Raw genomic sequence first — 24,882 nt, 5'->3', positions numbered from 1 at the left:
AATGGAACAAGGCAAGTGCTGGAGCCAGAGAACAGCCATTGCTGTGAGGCCCTGGGGAGCCTGGATGCTAAGTGGGTTGGCCATAGCCCACTCAGGCCCACCTGTGGCTGTGGACCTGCCCCACCCCTTCCACTCCTCTTCCCTCCCTCTTCCTGTCCATTCCCCATACGTGCCCCTTCCCCACTCTGCCTGCTCCATCCCAGCATCTCCTGCATTCTGCGATGTGCAGGAGTCATGGGGAGGGTGGGGTAGGAGTTGTTTTGTGGTATGCAGGAGGCACTGGGAAGGAGGAGGAATAGTTCAGTGGGGCTGCAGTCCCAGACATAACCCACAAACAGCCTGGAGTACGGACCCCAGTTTGAGAAATGCTAAACTAGAGCACCTCTTTTTAGAAAAACGTCCAGCCTTACAGCCACGGTTACCTCCGGATTGCCATGTCAGTTGCCAAACATAAATTCTTCTGAGTTACACGGGTGTGACTTCACTACTATTGCAATGGTCAGAGGAGAACGTTGCCTTTGGTAACCACTCAAGTTATGGCATAAATAACACAGTCCAGAGCAAGTGTAGCAAATGTAGCTTTGAGGATGCCAGGGACAATTCAAACCCTTAAATTAGTTTAGATTTTACACTGCTCTGCATAAGAACATGTATGCAGTCATGGTTTGAGCTTATTTTCTTTTTAAATAATTTCCTTGCTCTCACCGCAAATGGAGGTCATCCACAGCAGAGTTCAAATTGTTTGCAGTTGTATTTTATGAAAGGAAACAGTAGATAAGGAAACATATTCTTTCAGCCTCTTTCTTTGCCCCAGAGGGAGTCTGGAATACCAAAGCAGGATTTCTTGTTCTCTTTTTATCACTAACTTTTTCCAGCCTGGTATTATGGTGGCCCTACATGTTTGAGATTCAGTAGTATACCTGGCTGGCTGAAAATCAAAGCGTTAATGGAGCTTCTTTAAGAGATTATTATTCACTCTTTATTCATGACCAGAAATGAATATGGTTACATTGAGGTAGCCCTTTAATTGGGAGCCTAGGGCATAGAGCAGCATCCTCAGTGTGAGACAGGAAGGGATTCAGAACCGGTGGGGAGCAGGGTATTGGAGCAGGCTGGGTGAGGGGCCAGTTGGTATGCATAAGCATTGACTTCAGTGTGGCTGCTGAGACTTGAAGTTACTGATAGAGGGCCCAAAGGGCCAATGGTTGCTGTTCAAATCATGGGCTGTTTATTCAGGTTCTGTGCAGGGAAGGGGTGAATTTTACCCTCATTGTTCACAGTGACTGTTCAGTATAAGTAAGAGAGATATAGAAAGTAGTAATTTTTGTTTGTTTGTTTGTTTGTTTGTTTAGTTTTGTATTTCTGGCCATTAGAGCATTGCATTGCTTGTCTTTGGCCATTGTTTGAGATCATCAGTAAAGTCCGAAACTAAAAGAAGTTGGTGGGCTCAGTTTGGTCACATGACTAGACGTAGTGCTAGTGGTCTCTGTGGAGGACGTCTCTTTGTGAATAACATTCAGTCTTGTTCACCACACACTGAGTCGCCTGTGGTCTACCACTTCATCTTGCCATCTGTATGTTGCAATTCGTGCATGTCACAGTGTAATCTGTTTAGCTGCACCTTCCAGGTATTCTCTCCAGAGATTCTTTTGTGACATATCTAAATGGTGAACTCTTGTTCCCATTGAACTGTTCACTATACCCTGGAAATATCACTGTGACAAACAGACTGGCGTTTTTATTGATGTTGATAACATATTATCTGAAGTCTGCCCGCTATTTCCATTCATGTATGGCTCTGGTTATACATATGCCATGTGAGTAGCGAGAACGTGTGTATCTTAACATAATCGACAATGAAACCTTGGAAGAAAAAGAATGTACTGACTGACACCTTCCATGCACACTGTTTCTATTTAACGTGAGCAATCATTTAGGTGTAAATTCCACCTTCAGAGCAGTCGGGAGCCAACAACTGCGCTGGGCCCTGGGGTAAGGTGGGAGGCATGGCTCCATGCACCCATAAGGGGAGAGTTTGAGGGAGGTGAGGAAGAGACAGGACCAAGGGCAGCCAGTCCTCAGCGCGTTCTGGACCATGGCACATGCAGCACAGTGCCCCCACTTCCCCAGGCAGCCCTAAGAGCCATACGGAGCACCGCCATGATGCTCCAGTTGCAATTTAAGGACCTCGAGGTTCCAGGTGTTGCTGCCACCACAGCAGCAGCAAGAACCATTGGCCCCTTTAAATCAACAAGCCCCAGGACAATTGCTCTCTTTGACTCTCCCCCATTGATGGGCCTGAGAACAATTTAACAGACCTATTTCTGAGTCTGAAGTAAATTCCAATGAGCAGAGATCTCCCAGCTTTTCCCACATTCCAAGTAATCCTCCGCTAAACTGGAACAAGTCTTTTAGCAGTTTTCTCAATAGCAGAATGGGAGTGACTGAGTGAGAAGAAAATGAATAAATTATACCCAGACTAGATGTTGGATGCCTTCTGCTGTATTTCATGAGAAATGAAACCTTAAAGGACGTTTGGAGCACGTCTTGGCCAGTTACAAGGGAAAAAGGAAGTATTTCTGAAGGCAGAGAAATACAGTGAAGGACCCCAGTACAGATGATTTATGATCTAATTGTGATTGGGTGAACCTGAATTTTTGAGCAGTGACTGTTAATCAACAGAACATGTTGAACTTTCTTGACAAACATGTTGCTGTACAAAGGTAAAGAGTTGCTAACTAAAAAGGAGAAACTTGATCAGGCTTTAATCTTAGAGAGAGAGAGTGGTAAGTACTGGCAGAAACTGTAAAGTTTAACTCTTCAGATAATTTTCTCAGTATCCTAGTGAAAGAAAAACATTTTATCCATTTATCTTCTAGAATTCTTTTCCATCCATTTAAGGCAGTTTAGCTCACTTACCAATATATGTGGATATTATCCCTGAGAAATTCCAGCTTGCTTCCATTATAGAAAGAAATGAGACGTTATCAGAAATAGGGTATCACTTGAAAGCAGCACACAAACATAGTCATAAAACAGAGAAAGCCAAATGTAATAAATAGAAGGCCTGTATTGCCTTGCACTTGATGCAGTCATTCACACCAGTACAACACAGGTGTAAAATGCTACACTTCTGGCTTTGTAGCATTTACCCATACTGTACACAGGAGTAAATGACTGCACCAACATGAATCGTATTGTAGTGTAAGTCATCTAATCTGTCTCTGTGTCCAAGGAAGAGTCAGCATGCCTGTCCCATAGTGTTTCACTCCCTCCATGCTCCCTGTGGTGGAGTGTGACACAGGGCACAGAAACAATGGACTGTCCTGTCTGGAATATTGTGGTGACAATCCTGGCATCTTCACTCCATATATGGAAGCACACTATTGTGCCAGAGGAGTGGACAATACACTCCTAGCAAAACCCCACATCCAGTCTAGAGGAAAAGATAGGCTCATCAAAAAGTTCCTAGGAAGCCTAAAATGGCATTTAGTTATTTTTGTGCTTGAGTGGTATTAAGAGGTTAATAACATTAATTTGCATGTAGTCTTTCAAAATTTTTCATGGGAATGTTTTAATACATAAATCTACCATTGTGAGGGGAGGCCTATTTAAATTTGCTATGAATGAAAGCTTTGAACCTGCAGAGCTCGAGCCTACTAGTAAGATGGGTCAGGCTTGGTGTCAGTGTTGGCTGTTTGTGTCTTTAGGCACAGACACAGCTGTTTTTTTAAACATATTCAATAGGCTCTGATCTGAGATTTCAAAGTGTATTAAACCAATAATGCAATTATCCAAATCTCTAGTTATTCAAAGGCCTCAAGTCCTCAACCCACAGAGCTCTTCATGTAATGAGGGTTACACTATGTTTGCTTCTTCAATGATCCTTCACAACTTTGCATCTATCAAGGCATACACTAAGGTCACAAGATATTAAGTCCTACAAATAAAGTAAGATGGAGAGGACACTATATCTTAGAACAGTGTTTTTCAACCTTTTTTATAAAGTACGCCTTCTTAAAAGAAATTATAAGTAACCCCCAGTACCTACTATTTTCAGACATAGGTTTTTTTTCTACCATTGCGACACATTTGTTTAAACAACTTAATCATAACTGGTTGGTTGGAAGAAAGTGCCTATAGGCAATACACTTGCATCATACTTATGACTGCAAAAAGGATAAATAAAAATTAAGATGAACATAAAATAAGTTAATTTTTAATTCATAAAAAATGTTGGGAAACACTGAGTTAATGTACCCCAAGGAAGAGCTTTGAGTACTCTCCAGGGTACCCCTGGTTGAGAACCACTCTCCTAGAGCAATTCTTCATGAAAATTTCTTCAGAAAGGTTTATATTTAACACTTTTTTATATGTCTTTCCAGTATTAAAGAGACCAGTGACTTCTGATGAACTCTTGATGCCTGGAGCCCCATATGCTAGAAAAACATTCACAGTATGTCTCCAGTATTTTTTTTCAGTATGTTGGATGCATTGTGAGGTTTTGGGCATGGGATCAAACAAATATTTTCTTATGGTATAATTAGATTCTAATTACCTTTCCTGGTACTTGTGCTCTAAAAATCTCAGCTACAAGATTCCATTAATATTAATTTTATACATGTGGATTCTGATTCTCTTCTGTGTTATAACATCAGTATAACAGTCAGCTTCACACTATTAACCTTGGGAGAGTTACACTGGCAGAAATCTAGCAATATACACAAATGCTCTTGAACTGTTTTTCTTAATACTTAAGGTCATAAAGAGATTTGAAATATGTGCAGTATTTACCCTAAGCGGAATTAAAGTTTTATTTGTGAGTTGCATCATGACCAGGGAGTTGCATCATGAGCCTTTTCATGTGGCCTGTGGAGCCGGCAGTGGCGCCATTTTAAAAGCCGGCTGTGGGGAGAGTGGTCAGCAGCCTGCGGCTCCAGAGCTGCATGCGGCTCTTTAAGTAGCCATTTGCGGCTCTGGGAGTTGCTGCCGCTGACTCCTCCTCTTGCTCCCTGCCCTGCCACACAGAAATGATGGAACTCATATTAATTGGTTTAACAGCCACCAGGGCAGCAGGAGGGATCTGCTGTTGAACCAATTAAACTGAGTCCCATTATTTCAACGCAGCAGGGTTGGGATCTGCCCGTGTTGTACATGGGGGAAGGGAGTACAAGGGCTGGGGCTATTATGTGTTCAGGCTCTGGAACGTGTAAAAAATTGCTATGTGGCCTCCGATGAAAAAAGGGTATCCGTCCCTGCGTTAGACTAATATAAGGCTAAAATGTTGATTCATATTCCATAAGAGAGAAAAGAAAAGCTTTTATAGAAGTGCTGTTTCAAATGTATTAATGGAAGCACAACTTCTCACATCCTGTAGTCAACATTTCTGATGTAACTTAAAAAAAAGAAAAGTTCTGTGGGAACAAGTGCAGTCATTCACTTGGTGGCTTTCTCCATAAATAAAGAGCAAGTAGTCCTTGCAGAGGGTACTATAAAGTATTTCTGTCTACAGGACTGCATTTACTATATGCTGGTGACTACAAGTTGCTGAAATCATGCCTTTGGATTTTACCTCATGAGTTACAAGGACACTGTTGTGTGTTTTTTTTCTCTTCCAGGTTGTTGGCGATGCTGTTGGGTGGGGCTTTGTTGTGCGGGGGAGCAAACCGTGCCATATTCAGGCTGTGGACCCCAGTGGACCTGCAGCTGCAGCAGGAATGAAGGTAATTTTTCATCAGTTGTTTATCTAGTAATTTTCTGTGTCTTTATGGTTCTCTTTGGCTAGCCACTGTGAGGTACCAGTCTTCTGCCTTTTGGGGTGATGTTATTCCCCTGTTTCAAAACTTCAGCCTTTATCTTTTTCTCTTTCTGTCTTTGAGTTTCGCTGACAATTTTTTAATGCCAAAAGAGTATTTTCTTTCCAGAAGTCACTTTTTCCATATATGATACTGTCTCTTATTCCTCTAAAAGGCTTTTCATGTTCTTTAAGCTGAAAGTAGTTTCTATTCTCCTTCCCCAGCTCCACCTTCTCATTTATTTTGTATTTCTGTGTAATTTATACTGACATCTTGTTTTTAATTGCCATGCTGCTTCTGTGTTGGTCAGGCCCGATATCACATGATGCTAAATTAACACTGTTTTCTTTTACTATGATTACTTAACAATCCACTCATCAAAATAAAGTTGTTTCGGCTCACAGCACAGTTTTGGGAAAGAAGAAAAATTAAAAACACAAGAGATTTTGCGTGGTCTAATAAGAATTGAAATGCTTTCATCCATTGTTTAAAATTCTGTCTATGAAGTCTTTGTGGACCAGATCCAAAGCCTACTGAAATCAGTAGGAATCTATCCATTGCCTTAGATGGACTTTGTATCAGGCCATGGAATACATGGATTTAATCATTCACCAACAGAGTGGGAAGCCCAAAAGTAATTTCTTTGTTTCAAGATGTGTAAGAACTGAAGGGGAAAACTGACCACTGTCTTGTTCCAATGTCCAACCTGAGTCAAGTGCAAAGGATAAAAAACATGGTGAAACATTAATTGTGTTTTCTAAATTCTATTGCTTTGAATAATCTTCCATTATGAATAACATAGGTAAAGAGTTAAAATATCTTGACTGGGTCATCTTAGAACACTAATCCTGCCTAAAATATAAAGGAGTTACACTTCCAGCATTTCAGACTTACTCCTATTCATGTTTATGTTTGGAACCTTGAACCTACCAGCCTACTCAAGTGGTTTGTAGCAGTCTTTATTCTCTCTGCATTTTGCCAATTTATGATAATGTGGTTTTACTCTGAAATGTGACTTAGTAAAAATAGCATTATGTGGTTCATATTTTTTGTTGACGTGATTTCAGCTCTAATTTGCTCATTTCACCAATAAACATGGGTGGGGGGGTTGTTTGTTTTAAAACCTCATTCCTTCACTCTAGGAAGATAAAGTCAAGCTTGGTTCTGCCCATTTCATCCTTCATCAACTGCAGTAGATGTTTTAGAGGACAAGTTATGCCTTCAGGTATAGTAGGCATCCTTCAGTCTGCATAGACTATGGATCGCGCCCTTTAAAGTTTCAATTGAGGACTTCATTTACAGCGTCTATTGTGACTATAAAGACCCACACGAGAGTGACAGTCCTTGCTGCATCTCTTGCAGATGTAGTGGGTGTCTGGCAAGTCCTTATTGTGCTTTCTGTGCGCTTGCTTCTCCTCTGCTAGCTGTCTGATCTTCAACTCGCCCTTCTGAAGGCCCTTGTGTAACCCCTGCCTCCATCTTCTGCAGTCGTCTGCTAGATCTTCCCAGTTGTCCAGCTCAATGTCTACCTCTCTGAGGTCTCTCTTGCAGACATCTTTGTAGCACAACTGGGGGCGTTCGGGAGGTCTTTTGCCAGAGGCTAGTTCACCATACAGGATGTCTTTTGGAATCCTTCCATCGTTCATCCTGTGGACGTGGCCAAGCCAGCGGAGTTGACACTGCCTGAGGAGGGTGTTCATGATTGGGATTCCAGCTTGCTCGAGGACGGCAGTGTTGGTCACTCTGTCCTTCCATGATATTCCAAGGATGCGCCTGAGGCAGCACAAGTGGAAGACGTTCAGCCTCTTTTCCTGGCGGGCATACAGGGTCCAAGTCTCACTGCCATAAAGGAGGGTGCTGAGGATGCAGGCTCTGTAGACTTGCATTTTGGTGTGAGTGTACAGCTTGTTGTTATTCCACACTCTCTTGCTGAGTCTGGACAGAGTTGTGGCCACTTTTCCGATCCTCCTATTTAGCTCAGTGTCCAACGACAAGGTGTCAGTGATGGTAGACCCTAGGTAAGCGAACTCGTGGACAACCTCTAACGAATAGTTGTCAATGCTGATTGATGGGGATTAAGCAACATCGTGACCGAGTACGTTCGTCTTCTTTAGGCTGATGTTAAGCCCAAAGTCCTAGCACGCTTTGGAGAACCAATCCAGCAGTTTTTGAAGCTGGTCTTCTGTGTGAGACACTACAGCAGCATTGTCTGCGAACAGCATGTCTCTGATGAGGACTTCTCGCACCTTAGACTTAGCTTTCAGCCTTGCAAGGTTAAACAGTTTCCCATCAGATCTTGTGTGCAGCAAGATGCCCTCTGTTGAAGATCCAAAGGCATGCTTCAGGAGGAGTGCGAAGAAGATCCCAAACAATGTCAGAGCAAGCACGCATCCTTGTTTGATGCCGCTCCTGATTCTGAAAGCATCTGATAATGCGCCATCATATTGGATGGTTCCTCTCATGTTTTCGTGGAACGACTGGATCATCTTGAGTAACCGTGGAGGACAGCCTATTTTGTGGAGCAGTTTCAACAGACCATCCCTGCTGACCAAGTCAAAAGCCTTGGTCAGGTCGATGAAGGCTATGTAGAGTGTCTTTCTCTGCTCCCTGCACTTCTCCTGCAGCTGCCTTAGAGAGAAGACCATACCAACGGTAGACCTCTTACCTGGCCCTGGGGGCGTTGATGCGACATCCAAATGGCAGCATCTGAGGGATACAGTTTACAACACGGCCTTGTCGGTGTTTGGAAGAAGAGCTAGAAACACAAACGACTGGTTCGAAGGTAACTCTGATGAGATGATTCCAGTCATTGAAAAGAAGCGCGCTGCACTCCTGGAGTACAAACGCTCACCGAGCCAGAGTACCTAGCAAGCACTTAGAGAGGCCAGAAGAACAGTACAGCAGACAGCCAGGCGCTGTGCCAACAACCACTGGCTCCAGCTATGCAGCAGCATCCAGACCTGTGCTGACTTTGGTAATCTCAGAGGAATGTACGAGGGTATGAAGAAGGTATTAGGACCCACCCAGAACAAGATGGCACCTCTGAAATCCAAATCTGGTGAAGTCATCACTGACAAAGCCAAACAGATGGAGCGCTGGGTTGAGCGCTACTCCGAGCTGTACTTATGCGAGAATGTTGTGGTTGACGCAGCCCTCGATGCCGTCGAGCTCCTACCAGTAATGGACGAACTGGACCAAGAGCCGACTGTCGATGAACTGAAGACAGCCATCGACGGCATTGCAGCTGGAAAGGCCCCTGGTCAGGATGGTATACCACCAGAGGTAATCAAATGTGCCGCGGACACACTCCTGGAACCCCTGCATGAGCTACTGTGCCTGTGCTGGAAAGAGGGTGAGGTTCCACAGGATATGCGTGATGCTAACATTGTAACGTTGTATAAGAACAAAGGAGACAGAAGCGACTGCAACAACTACCGTGGAATCTCCCTCCTAAGCGTCACTGGTAAACTGTTCGCTCACGTCATCCTTGGCAGACTCCAGAAGATTGCTGAGAGGGTGTACCCCGAATCGCAGTGCGGATTCCGCCTTCAGGTATACCCATGTAAGTTCATTGTCTTCCGTTTATGTCATCAATGAGGCACATGCAATCCAGTTGCTTTCAGTGGGAACTTAATAAACATTTTGATAGGCAAGAAGCTGTAGAATGCCACAGACACTTAACTCCACATCACTCATAAGAGTAAACAGTGAAAAACTCATTTTAGTCACTAAAATCAGCAGAAATTGCTCTGAACACACACAGAACAGATCTGGAAAGCTCAATGGTGCATTTTATAGTGTCTCTTTCCAATTCGGGCTGCACTTTAAACATTATGGTCCAGTTTTTCAAAGAGTAGGGATCTAAGTCTATATTTAGGCAACTAAGTAGGAGGTTTGATTTTCAGACGTACTGAGTACTCTCCACACCTAATGAAATGTGGACACCAGACTCTCCTGAAAATAAGGTGCTCCTAAATGGAATTAGCTATTTAATTTAAGGCACCACTTTTGAAAATTTTGGTCTGTTTACTTACTCTGTCAGTTTAAAATTCTTCTGTGTGGACTATTTAAAGAAAGTATGCGACAATACATTAAAACATGCATGTCCCTTAAAGTAAATCTTTCCTCTTTTTAGAAGCACAGAGGCAAGCACATTTCAAAGAGAACATGAGACATAATAACTTCTGGCAGTGAATGTCTGCTCTGGTGTAAGAAGCTTTGACTGCCAGTATTGCTCTGAGCACTGTACCATAACAAGGAAAACTGGCTATGATGAAAAGGGCAAGAATTTGAAGAAAAGCCCAGACTCAGCATGTCGCTAAGAAAAAGAGTTCAGTTTTGGCATTATGCCTTATGCAGTCTTGGCTGATAAAACTCGTGATTCCTTCTTGCTTTGCATTGTTGCATATTTGACAGAGATATATACATCTCATAGAACTGGAAGGGACTTCGAGAGGTCATCGAGTCCAGTCCCCTGCTCTCACAGCAAGACCTATCACCATCCCTGACAGATTTTTTTTTAATCTATTTGCCCCAGACCTCTAACCTATCTTTTCCTCTTCATGTGGCTCTGTAAATAAATTTCTATCCCATAGGATGGAAAATAACATTTTCAGAAGATGTTTTGGTTTTGTTTAAGAAAACCATTTCGTTTATTGTGTAGGCGGGATTGTGTAATGGAGGATGTAATGTAATGTATTCAATGTAGGTCTGCTTTTTAGAACTCACAAGCGAGATAAGAGTACATTTTTGATTATTAATTTTCTGATTGTACCTGATTTCCTGTTTGGGGAATTCAGCAAACAGCAAGAAGTCTGGAAGTGCGGACAAAGTTCAATATTAAAATATGGATTAAACCTTTGACGCCTCAGAATAATAACCAACAAAGAATTTGCAGTTGTTTTATACCTATGGGTTTTATATTACACAACTTTATAGTAATGCCACCCAATTCTTTCCACCCCCTAAAACATGATTGCATACTCCAGTTCCCACTTCCCTCTCTTTTCAGCTGCTAGTAATGAGATTTGGGTAATGATATAATCACGCCTACCCTTGCTGCTTTGAGTACTGCTTTGGGATTATGGTACAAGGCTCTCTCAGTACCATCCAGTCTGTCTGCATGATTCTGCTTTCCTTGCGATCTTTAATTGCAGAGCTAGGCAGTGAGCCCCAGAAGTCTTTTTTCTGTAGCAAGGTGTTTTACATTCATAGATGACTACTTTAGATCTGCATTCGGAAGCGATTCCATTGCAGAATAAGTGCCACATCTTTAGTTTTTCCATTGAGTTCAGTGTCCACTGAGAGTACACAACAGCTCTTAGTATTTGGTCCACAGACTCTGATCCTGCAAGGGGCTAAATGGTTCTTGTGAGGTGACTTCAAAGGGCAGGTGTCCAAAGGATGCTCTTACCATCTTACATGATTGAGTCCCAAGTGGCTGAATGAAAAAGACCACAAATAAATATTTACGTAGTGTAATAAGCATATTGTGCTGTTGAACCAGATGCAGTTCACACTTCGAATTCTTATCTTATGCAAAAATGTTACTGATTACATGACATGGGCTGCCATCTGTTTCCAATTACATGAAAACAGTAAAGTCTACTGATATCTTAATATGGTTGTGTGACCAGCTGGCTGCTGAATTTGATAATTACATTAGACAGGGTGTGAATTCAGAAATGCCTTTATTTAGGAAGGGTGAACAATCAAAAAAGATGACAGATGAGTTACATGGCTTGCAGAAACTATGCTCCAAGCACATTCTTTATGGTGGGGGGGAAGATAAATATATCTAATAACAGAGTGTGTTCAGTTTTACTTATGTAGTGGTTGGAATATATATCAGCGCACAGTTTTTAAACCTGACACCCACGTATAAGAGGGCCAGTTTTCTGGTACTCAGCACCTGCTGGTTTCATCTGCTGCACTGGATTTGTGGATGCTCAGCACTTCTGAAACAGCATGCCTTTTTATATGTAGGTGTCTAAATATGGCTTGAGTGTAAGTTCAATGGCCCACGTTTGAAAGTTTCTACTATACACCTGTTTTACAATAACATCGTTTAGTTTTTGACTTAAATTGACAAAAGGGAGAAAATACCAGATTGAAACTGGAACTCTGTCCTTTACTTTTCCAACCAGGTATGATTAGTTTATGGCGGGGATTCAGAGGTTTTATAAGCTACTTTGTTCAAGAGAACCTCAACTGGATAATCAGGGAACAGAATTATACAGATTGAACCTCTAATCTGGCACCCTTGGGACCTGACTGAAGCCGGACAAAAGAGTTTTCCAGACCCATTCTGTGGGTTATGTGAAGAGATGTTCTTTTCCTAACCCTTGATTTCGGGTGAACTGCCTGGACTGTCGTTTCCTGGAATGTTGTTGTGGATACCCAGAGACTTTCAGTTTCCCATGCTATCAGTCTGGTATCCTTTGCAAGCACTCATCACAGTCACCTTTATTTTTATTTAATAATTCACTAGACATTAAGGCGTTGCTGAAGTCTGTGACAAAACCTCCATTGACATCATTGGAGCCAGGATTTCACTGTATGTTCCCGTTCTTTGTGCTTCTCTGCCTTTGCTTTCTTCTGGTTCTTTGTTTCTTTACTTGTGTTTTTGCCTGTAAGCTTGTTTAAGGGTGGACCTGTTTCAAAGATATCTTAGACATCCTGTTTTTTTTATTTTAGTTGGATTTTTGATGATTATAAAATCTCCACCCATCAACAGGCAGAAGAAGTCTTTGAGTACACAGTCATCTAGAGAAGGCAGGAGTTAGTGGGGAGGGTCTGCATCTACTTTGATAGACTGTGAACATTTCCTCTCTGAATTACTGTTTTTTAAAAATTTAGCCAGCTTTGCATGGTACTTTCTATTTTGCCCTACAGGGATAGGTAAAGCTAGCATAGGGGTTTGGCTAAATGACAAAGGAGTGCCATTCTCAATATTTATGATCTGAAATGTTAGCCCATAAATTTATAAAGATAAAATTCACCCGTGTAGTTAACTAAGACAAGACCTATTGGACTGCAAAAATACAGCTCAAGTGGCAATTACATGGGACATAGTTTTTATCTGGTTATGGTCCCCTGACTCCTAGTCCCTGGTGTGAACTACAGGACTGTTCACAGTTGGAAGATGATCAGATACTATGATAATAGAAGTACTGTAAGAACCTACAGAATAGAATAAGTTGACCTAGTATATAAATCTGAATTTCACCATAATGTCATATTTGCAATTGCACTTAAACATATGGAGTTCAGTGGAATTGCACCTGCCTACTCCAGGTCTGAATCTGGCCGACAAAGACCATGTAAAAGAGCACTGTGTTTTAGATAATAGCATGTGTTTTATAAAGGCAGTATTATAACAGGGAGTTTTATAGGTTTATGAAAGAAATCAGCCTCCTTTCCTGAAAGAATTCAAGTATTCCAAAAATAGGAATTCTTCATGAAGTTTCAGATTTTGGTCCCTCCATTGTGTCAGCATTTAAGACTGTAAAATGGCTATCAGAATTTAATCCTTTCTCTCTCTCTCTCTCTCTGTGTATGTCTGTTTTCTAAAGCAGCATTGGGAAACAATGAACGTACTATACGTATGTCTATAGGTTGCCATCTTTTGATACTGGCTGCAAAAACAGTTTTCAAAAGCTATCTGCTAGCTTTGAGTTAGGAGTTGTTTTTTAAATCAAGTCACACTTTTGAAATAAAATGTAGGTTTAAAAATCTTTCTGAATACTGGGTGATTTCTGTGACATTATAGCTCAGATATCTGTGCATCCAGGATTTGAGTTTCTGCTCTTCTCGATCATTTCTGAGCCATTACAGCTGAATCCATTCAGACAGAGATAAAGCAGTCTTGGTTTCAGCTGCCATGTAAAACAGTGCTGTGCTTGTGCTTTGATACAACGTCTAAATTCCAGCATGGTCTGCAGTCCATTAGATGGTGAGATTTAGTGCCAGACAGAGCAGCTGTGACCTTACACACTTGAGCTTTCTCAGGCTACTGCAGATCATGCCTAGACAACAGAGACTGCTGAAATAATGGGGCAGCATTTTAAAAATTGTCTCAGTACTGGATTCTGTGTCACAAGAAAGTTGATTATGAATGGACATTGTTTCATAAACACTGAATTAGGGCTGAGTCCTTCAAGATGCTGAGTATTTTGAACTCCCATTGCAGTCAGCACATTGGCACCAATTAGCCCCTTATAGAACTGTTTAGGTAATGTGTTGAACTCTTTAGATTTATTTTCCTCCATAACTGTGTCATTGTCAGCATTGTGTATATCGTAGTTACTTGGCTTAAATGTTTACAGAGCATGTAAGGGTCTGATCAGCTTGACGCACTTAATACAACCCTTCATCACAGTTCTTATTGTATATTATTGTGGATCAAGACACAAACTATCATTTTTAACAATCGTGATGAGTAATTAGGAAGAGACATTGGGTTAAAGCTATGGCTCCATTTAGTTAATTGTACTCTATTAGAAACTATTGCACTTTTGATTGTGAAAAGGAGAGCAGCTGTTTGAGTTATCACTTCTGTACATTACAGGCCAATTCTGCTCCTGTATGGCACTGTCTGCCTTCAAAGCCCATCAGTTTTGGAGACTTCTCCATACTTCAAAGAAGCCCTCCCCCACAGATTTTCATTTCTCTTTTCATGTAATGCTTTTACAGAGTGTCTTTCATCAACTTCAATATGCCATGTGCAATAAATAATAATAGCCCTTAAAACCAAGTATACAATTAGTGAGTTGCTGAGAAAGCTTTCCCAATGAACCTAAATCTAAATTTATTTTTCTTCCTGGTGTTGGGACTCTGGCTGACCACACTGTTTCAGCCATTCTAAGTGAGTTTTCATTTGCACACTGATTCCCCATAAATCTTCCAAGGCCCTATCTTCTCTTATTCCACATATCTGTTTTTGGATGATTCCCATTCTGGGCTTCAATGCGCTGATTCTCCATGTACTTCCACACATGCTTAACTTTATGCTTGTGAGTAACCTGTTGAGCTCTGTGGGATTTCTTATATGTATAATATTAAACATGGGCAAAAGTGTTGTAGGCTCATGGGCATAGTGAATGTTATTACAACTTTCTAACAATAATGTGCTTGAGGGTTGAGGCTGATTGTCTTCTCCCTGATTTGTAACTTTCTGAAGTGCACCCCTGTTACAAAACACCAACAAATTACATCACAAACACCACAAATTACATCACAAATTACATCACAACATCACAAACACCAACAAATTAATTGGCAAAACAGCCCCTAACTGGTAGGCTAGTCCCTTTTAAAGACTGGACACACAGGCACTCAGTCACTTGCACAGGGTCACAGGAGTTGTCTGTTGCAGAGCAGAGAACAGAATTCAGATTGCCTAACTCCAAGCCTTTCTTTGTTTAATTTATCTATTTTGCCTATTCTAGTTATTTGATTAAAGTGAATTTATTCAGGGGATTTTCAGAAGTGTTGTCCGAACTGCAGTCCCAGTGAAAGCAATGGTCAAATTCCAATTGCCTCCAGTTGGAGCCTGGCTAAGCTGATGCTCAGTGCTTATTGAATGTCCAACCTTATTATAGTTACCTTCTTATACAGCTACAGTAAACTTGTGATTTAATGGACTAACAGTGGAAGGAATGTCCATTAAACCTGAAATTCCATTAAATCAGAGGGTTTACTGCCCACCCAGCCCCACCAGGCTCCCTCCCACTTAGTCCCCCTCCCCAAAAATATGCCCATGACTCACCTCCACTGGAACCGCTGTGGCTGGAGGAGCCATTGGAGCCTTCCACTGCAGCTGGGGGCCCCTGCACAGTTGGGGGTCCCACCATGTGTGGCAGCAAGAGCCCCACCACACCCACTGCAGTGGCCTAGAGGGACCCTGCCATGGTGGCCTGGAGGGAGTCACCAGAACCCCATTTGTTCCTCCCACCAGGGGCGGGGCTCATATGCAAGTGCCATCTGCCTGTGTACACACCCCACCCCTGGTTGGAGGAGCCGGTGGAGGCTCCGGAGGAGGAGGCAGCAGTTCCTCCAGGCTGCAGCAGTGGTAAGACTCCTAACATACTTTTCTGGGGGGTGGGAGAAGAATTTAGGATTTTATAGGCCCTGATTAAGCGACTTCACGAACAACCGGGGGTCAGGGGTTGGGGGGGGCAGCTGGCAGAGATTTGTTATTCCCGAAGCCCACTAAATCAGGGTCTGTAAAATCAAGGGCTTACTGTACTTCAGTTGCTAACTTCATCACTCAACCATAGAGGCCTCTGGGTTTGGAGCACAATAAAAATTAACTTTTTTTTTTAAATGTAACTGTTTGCTTTCTTCTAAACAATCCTGTGGAAAAATGTTGACTTTCACATTTAAATTGCCTGACTCCCTGTGCTTATTGAATAAACAAAATAAAACAAAAAAGCCCCCCATTATCCCACACTCTAGGGGGATTTTTGCCTGAGTAAAGACCAGAGGATGGGGTGCATAGCAATTGTAATGTGTGCACATTTGTTATTCCATAAATGAAGTTATTTTTCTTTACTGGAAACTGACCCGCATTTTCTAATAATCCTTTGGGGAACACTGTTATGATTTGAAGTAAGCTTAAAGCTTCTATAGAGATTGAAAGAGAACCACAGTTCTCTGGAGCTCTAATGCAGTGTTTTACGCAAGAACTGGATCCTTGCCTACTCCCACAACACCCACTCTGCAGCCAATTACACATTTGCAAAGGATATTTGCAGAGCTACACACACAGCTGCGGTTGATTCTGTTTTATTGCAGTAAACTCTCATGTTGAAAAAGATGTTGCTCATATTTGAACCTCTGGATCATGTACAGTAATATTCCAACAATGATGCTCCAGTCCTCATTTTACTGGACTGGGGTTTCATGATACACGTTTGAGGGATAGAAAATCTTAAGTTGCTTTTAGAACCTCTGATTTTATCTCCTTGCTGTATGGCTTTGTAAAGACTAAGAGGGTGGAAGCAGACCACCCCAGTGATGTGTGTATTTCCCTTTTTCTGGAAGGGGCAAACGTCTTTCCTTGGATCTCCTCTGACAGTATCCCTGTTCAGAGTACTCACAAATGCAATTATTTGTTAAACATAGGATGAAAATGTGTGTGGAACTTAGTTATGAGTTGCACAACTGAAGGTTTGAACAATTTTACTTACCAGATCATAAATTATTACTGCTTCTTTTTAAAGGTGACCTACATGGCAAAATAATAACAAACAAACAAAAGAGTGACTTTTGCTGTTCCCCTATAACATTTAAAGACAATCTTAAACTGGATGGGGAGTATTTTTAAAAATTCTTTTTTAAAAAAATTCTATTGAAACCCAATTTTCATGCTTTTCTTGGAGGCCCTTGTCAAGTTCTTTATAAGGTCTGGATCTCAGTGTAGGGAGCTAGAACAAGATGAGGATCTCTGTAGCCTCAAATAAGTAGCGAGATGATACAGTAGAACCTCAATGGTCTGAACACCAGCATTATGAACTGACCAGGCAATCACATACCTCATTTGGAACCAGAAATACACAATGAGGCAGTAGCAGAGACGAAAAATATAAACTACTAAAAATATATATATATATATACACACACACACACACACATATATATATATATATATATATATATATATATATAAAGGAAAGTTAAGCCAATGTTCAGTTGTCAACTTTCGAAGGAATTTTTGTCCAGCAGAGGGCAACAGTGATGATTAGGGGACTGGGGCATGTAACTCGTGAGGAGAGGCTGAGGGAACTGGGCTTATTTGGTCTGAAGAAAAGAAGACTGAGGGAGCATTTGATAGCAGCCCTCAACTTCCTGAAGAAGGTTCCAAACTGTTCCTTCTAATATTCTCCAACCCTGAGCGGAGTGAATGTTGTTATGTGCATCACTATGGAGGTGATGTGTAACACATCACTTTCATATTGGTGTACACACCAAAGTTCATGTGATGGGGTTGGGGCCAACGGATTCTGAGTATGGGAGGGGGCTCAGGCTTGGGGCAGAGGGTTGGGATACAAGAGTGTGAGGATCGTGTCTGGGGTGTGGACTCTGGAGTGGGGCTGGGGATGAAGCAGAGGGTGGTATGCATGAGTTTGAGAGGCTCAGCAGGCCAAGCCACGGCAAGGGGCTCCAGGGGCATGGGGTTCACAGAGGCAGGTCTGGGCTGCTTGGGCCAGCATGGGAACGTGGTCCAGGCTGCTCCAGCTGCAGCAGATGGGGATCTGGGCTGCCCCAGCCATCCAAGCCACTCTCATCTTGGTGAGAGGGGAGAGGCAGCCTGTGAAAGAGCTGCCCGGGCTGCCCTGGCAATGTCAGGGGAGCTCCAGGGCCGGTCAGTAATGCCTTCACTGGGCCCAGAAGTCACACTTTATCATTGCATAGTGGTACTTTTTTTTAAATAAAAAGTTATCTGCTATTTTGAATGTGTTACAATGGTACTTTTGATACCATATGGCAGCAATTTGTAAAACTGCTGCAACTTCCTAAAGAAAAGAAGTACAAATCCTCTCAGATTTTATCTATCAGCAGTAGGTGTTGACAAGAACAGAAACCAGTTCGGAGTTTGGGTCTTATCTGGCTATTTTGTGGATATACTCTCCCTTTTTTTCTTACTAGAAATGAAAAGATGAAATTCATCCCTGCTTTAACACTCTTTAGCTGTGTCTACACGTGCACGCTACTTCAAAGTAGCGGCACTAACTTCGAAATAGCGCCCGTCGCAGCTACACGCGTCGGGCGCTATTTCAAAGTTAACTTTGACGTTAGGCGGCGAGACGTCGAAGTCGCTAACCTCATGAGGGGATCGGAATAGCGCCCTACTTCGACGTTCAACGTCGAAGTAGGGACCGTGTAGACGATCCGCGTCCCGCAACGTCGAAATTGCCGGGTCCTCCATGGCGGCCATCAGCTGGGGGGTTGAGATATGCTCTCTCTCCAGCCCCTCCCGGGGCTCTATGGTCACTGTGGGCAGCAGCCCTTAGCCCAGGGCTTCTGGCTGCTGCTGCGGCAGCTGGGGATCCATGCTGCAGGCACAGGGTCTGCAACCAGTTGTCGGCTCTGTGGATCTTGTGTTGTTTAGTGCAACTGTGTCTGGGAGGGGCCCTTTAAGGGAGCGGCTTGCTGTTGAGTCCGCCCTGTGACCCTGTCTGCAGCTGTGCCTGGCACCCTTATTTCGATGTGTGCTACTTTGGCGTGTAGACGTACCCTCACAGTGCCTATTTCGATGTGGTGCCGCGCAACGTCGAAGTTGAACATCGACGTTGCCAGCCCTGGAGGACGTGTAGCCTATTTCGATGTTGGCTTCACGTGTAGACGTAGCCTTTGTGTCAGTGGTTTCACTCATATTTGCATTCACACATCTATAAAATTAAGTGTTTTTTTGGAACAGTTCCCGTGACAATTTGCAATATTCACTTATGTCAAATGCTGCTGCAGCAATGTCTAGCGTTTTATCTTTCAAGACTTTCTCTCCAACATAAAACATTGTGCATCCTAAAATCAAATAAACACTCTTAAGAACAGTTTTGGAAGTGGAAGGAGCAATAACATTGATTGTAAAATCAGTACAAGAATATTGTTTTAAGAATTGAATATTTATTCATAAATTGTATCCGTCTCGGTGGTCACTCAATAACAAGTAAGACATCTTCATGTTCTCCTCCTATTTATGAGTCCATTGATGGCTGATCAGTGCAATTCTAGAGCTGCAGGTCTTATCACAGAAGAGGCAGGTGTGGGTACCTGTTAGAGGGTCATGGAACAGTTTTCGTCACTCTTTTAATCTTCTTTGCCTCTCCTCATCTGTACTGCAGTGGGACCTCTCAAATTGTGCCCCCCCCCCGACATGGATTACCACTTTCCACTGGTGGCAGTCTGGGGAAAGGCTCTCCCAAGTGTCAACACCAAGTAGGGTATTCATATAATATTAGTGAATATTCATATTATCAGTAGGAAGCCACATGGCCAAGAGGAATGATGATTACTTATTTAATAATGTTTTAAAGTTCTGGGTGAAATCCTACTCCCCAACCAGTCTTCTATTCAAACTAAAACTTCAGCCTCTCCTTCTGAGACCTCCACATGGATGTCTACGCATTAAGATCAAGCTAAACTCATGGCTAAAACAGTTCTTAATCTTCCCCCAAAGCCCTCCCCAATACCTACCTCGCTGCCCCTCACACTTGGGAGGAATGCCACATAAAAACCAAAGGTATCTCGTTATCTTCCTCAGAAAGTTACTTAAAACTCTACTTAGCCATCATACCTACAAAGAACTTGAGAACAGTTCGGTTTGGTGAAACCCCTGCCTGCCGTGTTGACCAGTGTTGTCTCACTGTTTCCTTATACTCTTCTGTTTGTCTGTCTGTATCCTGCTCGTGTCTCTTGCGTTAGATGTGTAACCACTCTGGGGCAGAGTCTTTTTGTTCTGTGTACAGTGCCTGGCACAGTGGGGTCCTGTCACCTAACTAGCAACCCAGGCACTGTGGAAATGCTGAAATTAAAGGAACTCAGTGACAAAACTTCTAGGCTGCATCTACACTAGTAAGTTCTTTCAAAAGAGTTTTTAAAAGAAGGGGGCTCTTTCACAAAATCCTGCAGAGCATCTACATACAAAAAGCATTCTTTTGAAAGTAAATTGAAAGAATGTGCTACTCCTTTTGAAATTGCTCTTCCTTTCTTTTTTTTAGGAAAAGAGACTTCTGTCGAACTCGTCTTTTGAAAGAAAACATGTGTAGACGCTCTGCGGAGCCCTTCTGTTGAAAGAGCAGTCCTCATGGCACCTGATTTTTGGATCCCTGTCCCATTCTTTCGAAAGAGCCGGGGCTGTGTGGACGCTCTCTTTCAAAAGAGCAGATCACTCTTTTGACCCACGTTTTTGTGTGTGGATGTACTCTTTCAAAAGAGGTTCCTTTGGGAGAGGTCTCCCGGAAGGGCTTCTTTTGAAAGATCTCTGTAGTGTAGACATAACCCTATTGACTACAATGGGGTCAGGATTTCACAGTAAAATTTTTTACTCAGCCTGCCAATTGTGCACACACATAGCCACGTTCTCCTTTGCTTGCTACTCTCCTCTCATCCTCCCTGTAGAATTTCCTCTCTTAGGCTGCTATATGAAGCTTGGCATCCTTCCAGGATTGGCCCAGCATCTCCAGGAATAAAAGATGAATCTTTAGCTAAATATTAGGGCATGTGATTAAATCGCCAGGAATACGTCCAACCAAAATTGTCTCCATTAGGTCCTCCAGTTCAGTCATTCTGGTCTCTGGAGATGGTACTCTGTCTCTGAGGATAGAATAATCATACATGCAGCATTCAGTGCAATCAACTGCATAGCTCCCATTCTGCTGCTTCACGTCTGCCTGCATTCTTTTTAGTCTGTAATACCCACCTGTCAAATCTTGTCTTAGGCCCCAATCCTGTAATTCACAACACACAGGCAGGCCGTTGATCTTGTATGGAGTACCACTGAAGTCCACAGGGCTTCATATTGATGCAGATGTCTGCCAATTTAGATCCAGTTGGAAGACTGGGGACATAGGATTATAAAACATTTGGAATCAGGACTATCTTTTACTACATATTTGAGTAATTATTAGCACAGTGATGCTTCAGTTCCAAGTGAGTCCTCTCGGCACTAACCACATGTTATTTTTATTATGAAAATGACTTTACAAGTGAATTCAAAATATTTTAATATTTTAAAATTGCTCATGGAGATTCTTACCTCAGCAAAGCAAATCTAAGCTGATAACTTCAAAGTAGCAGGGCACTGCAAAGCTCTGTGGTTTGTCTCCAGTAATGCCCCACACTTGTCAACTTCAAGACATTTTAAACGAAGCAAGAGAGCATTTTCTCTATACTGTTACTTAATTTTTCACTATTCTGTTATAGTAATTTACACTTTACTACTTAGATATTATAATATCTCCACATGCTAGCACAATAGTAGTTTTAGTTCTATGTACAGTCATTCTTTAAAGTTCCGGGAAGTGTGACATTGATATTTCATCTAATATGAGGTTTTCTAAAGATCCGTATGAGGAAATGAGCAAGAAAAGGCCCTCTGAGAACTTTAACTTCAGTTCATCATCCATCATATTAATCTGAGAGAATTTTGCATTATTGTGGTGTAACATCTGTGGTTGCACACTGAAGATATGTGAAGATTATTATAATTTTTAAAAATATTAAATCACAGTGGTAATCTGGTCTCCCTAAAACAGCTCATAAGTCTTTCATTTTGTAACTCCCATCTAGACAACAATCAAGTTTATTAATTTTTTGTGTGCAGAATTAGCAGAAAGTAAAACAAATGCGTCCTCACCATGTTTCATAGAAACATAAGAACAGACATTCTGGATCAGACCAAAGGTCCATCTAGCCCGGCATCATGTTTTCCGACAGTGGCCAATGCCAGATGCCCCAGAGGGAAGGAACAGAACAGGTAGCCATCAGGGGATGTATCCCTTTTTGGCCAGTCCCAGCTTCCTGCCTGTCTTAGCTAACAGCCACTAATGCCTGATGGAGCTTATCCTCCATGAATTTATCTCATTCTTTTTTGAACCCTGCTATGGTTTTCACTTTCACAGCAAGCATCCTTTGGACAAGGAGTTCCACGGGCTGGCTGGATGCTTTGTGAAGAAGTACTTCCTTTTGTTTGTTTTAAACTTGCTGCTTATTAACTGTCATGTGTCCTCTAGTTCTTGAGTTATGAGGAATAAACAACACTTTCTCATTTACTTTTACCACGTGAGGCTTGTTTACTTTTTCAATTTGATGTTTCATTTCCATTTGATGCATGTTAGCATTTTTAGGCAACACTGCAATGGAAACATTTTAAATGAATAAACCTTGCCAATAATTTGTACTTTAAAATATACAGCAGTAAAACAAGTGTCAGACATTCAGCTTTCAAAGATTGCATTTAGCCAAAATAGAACATTTTATTTCTGTAACTCTGTTTTAAATCAACAGGAATATTATATTGAAGCCAAGATTATAATTCAGTGAAACTTGATACAATCTTGGAAAGCTGTAGAAGGCATTAGAAAATACTTGGTGGTGTGGGGGTTGAGAGAGCTATAAGAAATAAGAAACAACCATTCTGTATCAGACCTAAGGTCCATCTAGCCCGGCATCATGTTTTCCCGACAGTGGCCAATGCCAGATGCCCCAGAGGGAAGGAATGGAACAGGTAATCATCAGGGGATGTCTCCCTTTTTGGCCAGTCCTTCATCTTCAGGCAGTCAATCTGTACTGTAAACATTTTAAATTATAGTTACAGCATTGCTTTGGGTGGTATGATGGGTTACCCTTTTCATCGAAGTTTCTTAAACTGAAAAGGGCTTGTCTACATGATGTGACAAGGTCCCTATCAGTCCCCTAGTGGGGGGCAGGGGGTGATTCTCGGAGTTTCATGTGTGCCTCAGAGACTCATGGTGGCCCCTTAGCTGCCTAGCAAGGCAAGGGTCTCCACTTACTGAGCCATTCTCATCACAGGCAAGTCCTCAGTGAAGGTAGAGCAGACCCATGTTACAGGGTTCAGGCAGCCCTGGCCCAGGGTCCCTAGGAGGGAGAGGGGGATAAGGGGGTTCCTACCCCAGTCCTAATGTAGCATCTCTCCCTGGGCCACGTCACCCACCACTTCCTTCTGCTACCTGGTTGCTCTGCTCTGCTCTGCTCTGCTCTGCTCTGCTCTGCTCTGCTCTGCTCCTCTAGCCTCTTCCTCCTTGCACCCTCTCCGCTATTTCCTTCTTCTGCTTGAAAGGGAAGCCTTTTATAGTGAGCCAGCAGGCTTACCCTAGCAGCAGGTTCCTGATTGGCCTAGTGCTGCAGCTGGTCTTTAATGAGCCCCAGCTGCGAGCCAAATTAGGGAACAGGAAGGCATTGACCCAGTTCCCCATGCACATGCCTTCTATTAGGCTCTTGCAGCCTTCAGGCTGTGGTCTGCCACACTGAACATTTAGTTTGTGGCAATCTGGGCTATGAATCTACCTCAAGTAGCTTTCAGCTGTTATTTCGAAACAGCTGTTATTTCAAAATAGGTTTGCTGTCATCTACACTACGCATACACTATTTCAAAATAGTGGGTTTGTTATTTCAAAATTGGTAAACCTCATTGCAGGAGGAATCACACCTATTTTGAATTAAGTGTTTCGAAACAGGTGCTGTTAAGATGTCGGATAGTGCATATTTCAAAATATTATTCCAGAGTAGCTTATTTTGAAATACGCCTGCTGTGTTGACGTAGCCTAAAGCTATGGCTACACTGTGGTTTCTATTTTGGGCTGCATTTGTATCCCAAAATACAAACTCCATGCCTAAACACTGCGCTTGAAATAGCAGGGCTAGTTCAAGCACATTATTTAATTCCTGCTATCCCTCGTCATGAGAGGTATAGCAGGAGGTTCAGAATAGGTGCTTATTCAAATAAATGGCACTGAGTTCTAAATAAGTTATCTCAAAATAACTTACACAGTTTGCATTGTGCAAATTGTGTAAGTTATTTCAAGTTACAGCTACAGGCTACGTCTACACATGAAGCCAACATCGAAATAGCGTAGCAACATCGAAATAGGCTATTTCGATGAATAACGTCTACACGTCCTCCAGGGCTGGCAACGTCGATGTTCAACTTCGACGTTGCGCGGCACCACATCGAAATAGGCGCTGCGAGGGTACATCTACACGCCAAAGTAGCACACATCGAAATAAGGGTGCCAGGCACAGCTGCAGACAGGGTCACAGGGCGGACTCAACAGCAAGCCGCTCCCTTAAAGGGCCCCTCCCAGACACAGTTGCACTAAACAACACAAGATCCACAGAGCCGACAACTGGTTGCAGACCCTGTGCCTGCAGCATGGAACCCCAGCTGCCACAGCAGCAGCCAGAAGCCCTGGGCTAAGGGCTGCTGCCCACGGTGACCATAGAGCCCCACAGGGGCTGGAGAGAGAGCATCTCTCAACCCCCCAGCTGATGGCCGCCATGGAGGACCCGGCAATTTCGACGTTGCGGGATGCGGATCGTCTACACGGTCCCTACTTTGACGTTG

General features: G+C 42.6%; 1 protein-coding gene across 4 annotated transcripts in view; it reads left to right on the top strand.

Moving 5' to 3' along the window:
• DEPTOR (DEP domain containing MTOR interacting protein) overlaps positions 1-24,882 on the top strand; it is a 119,884-nt gene that overhangs the window by 85,299 nt on the left and 9,703 nt on the right. For 3 of the 4 annotated variants that reach the window (XR_012644358.1, XM_074986730.1, XM_074986729.1), the window contains exons 8-9: positions 4,386-4,456; positions 5,619-5,723. Coding sequence is in view for 3 of the 4 variants with exons in the window: in XM_074986730.1 (XP_074842831.1) it covers positions 4,386-4,456; positions 5,619-5,723 (176 nt within the window). In the remaining variant the exon portion in view is untranslated. Of the gene's footprint in view, positions 1-4,385; positions 4,457-5,618; positions 5,724-20,518; positions 22,588-24,882 lie in introns of those variants that run through there. The other variant, XM_074986731.1, reaches the window with a different exon arrangement.

The sequence above is a fragment of the Carettochelys insculpta genome, chromosome 2 (genome assembly GCF_033958435.1).
Source record: "Carettochelys insculpta isolate YL-2023 chromosome 2, ASM3395843v1, whole genome shotgun sequence".
Taxonomy (NCBI): Eukaryota; Metazoa; Chordata; order Testudines; family Carettochelyidae; genus Carettochelys; species Carettochelys insculpta.
The sequence above is the reverse complement of the archived record's forward strand: the minus strand, read 5'-3'. Positions and strand labels throughout refer to the sequence as shown.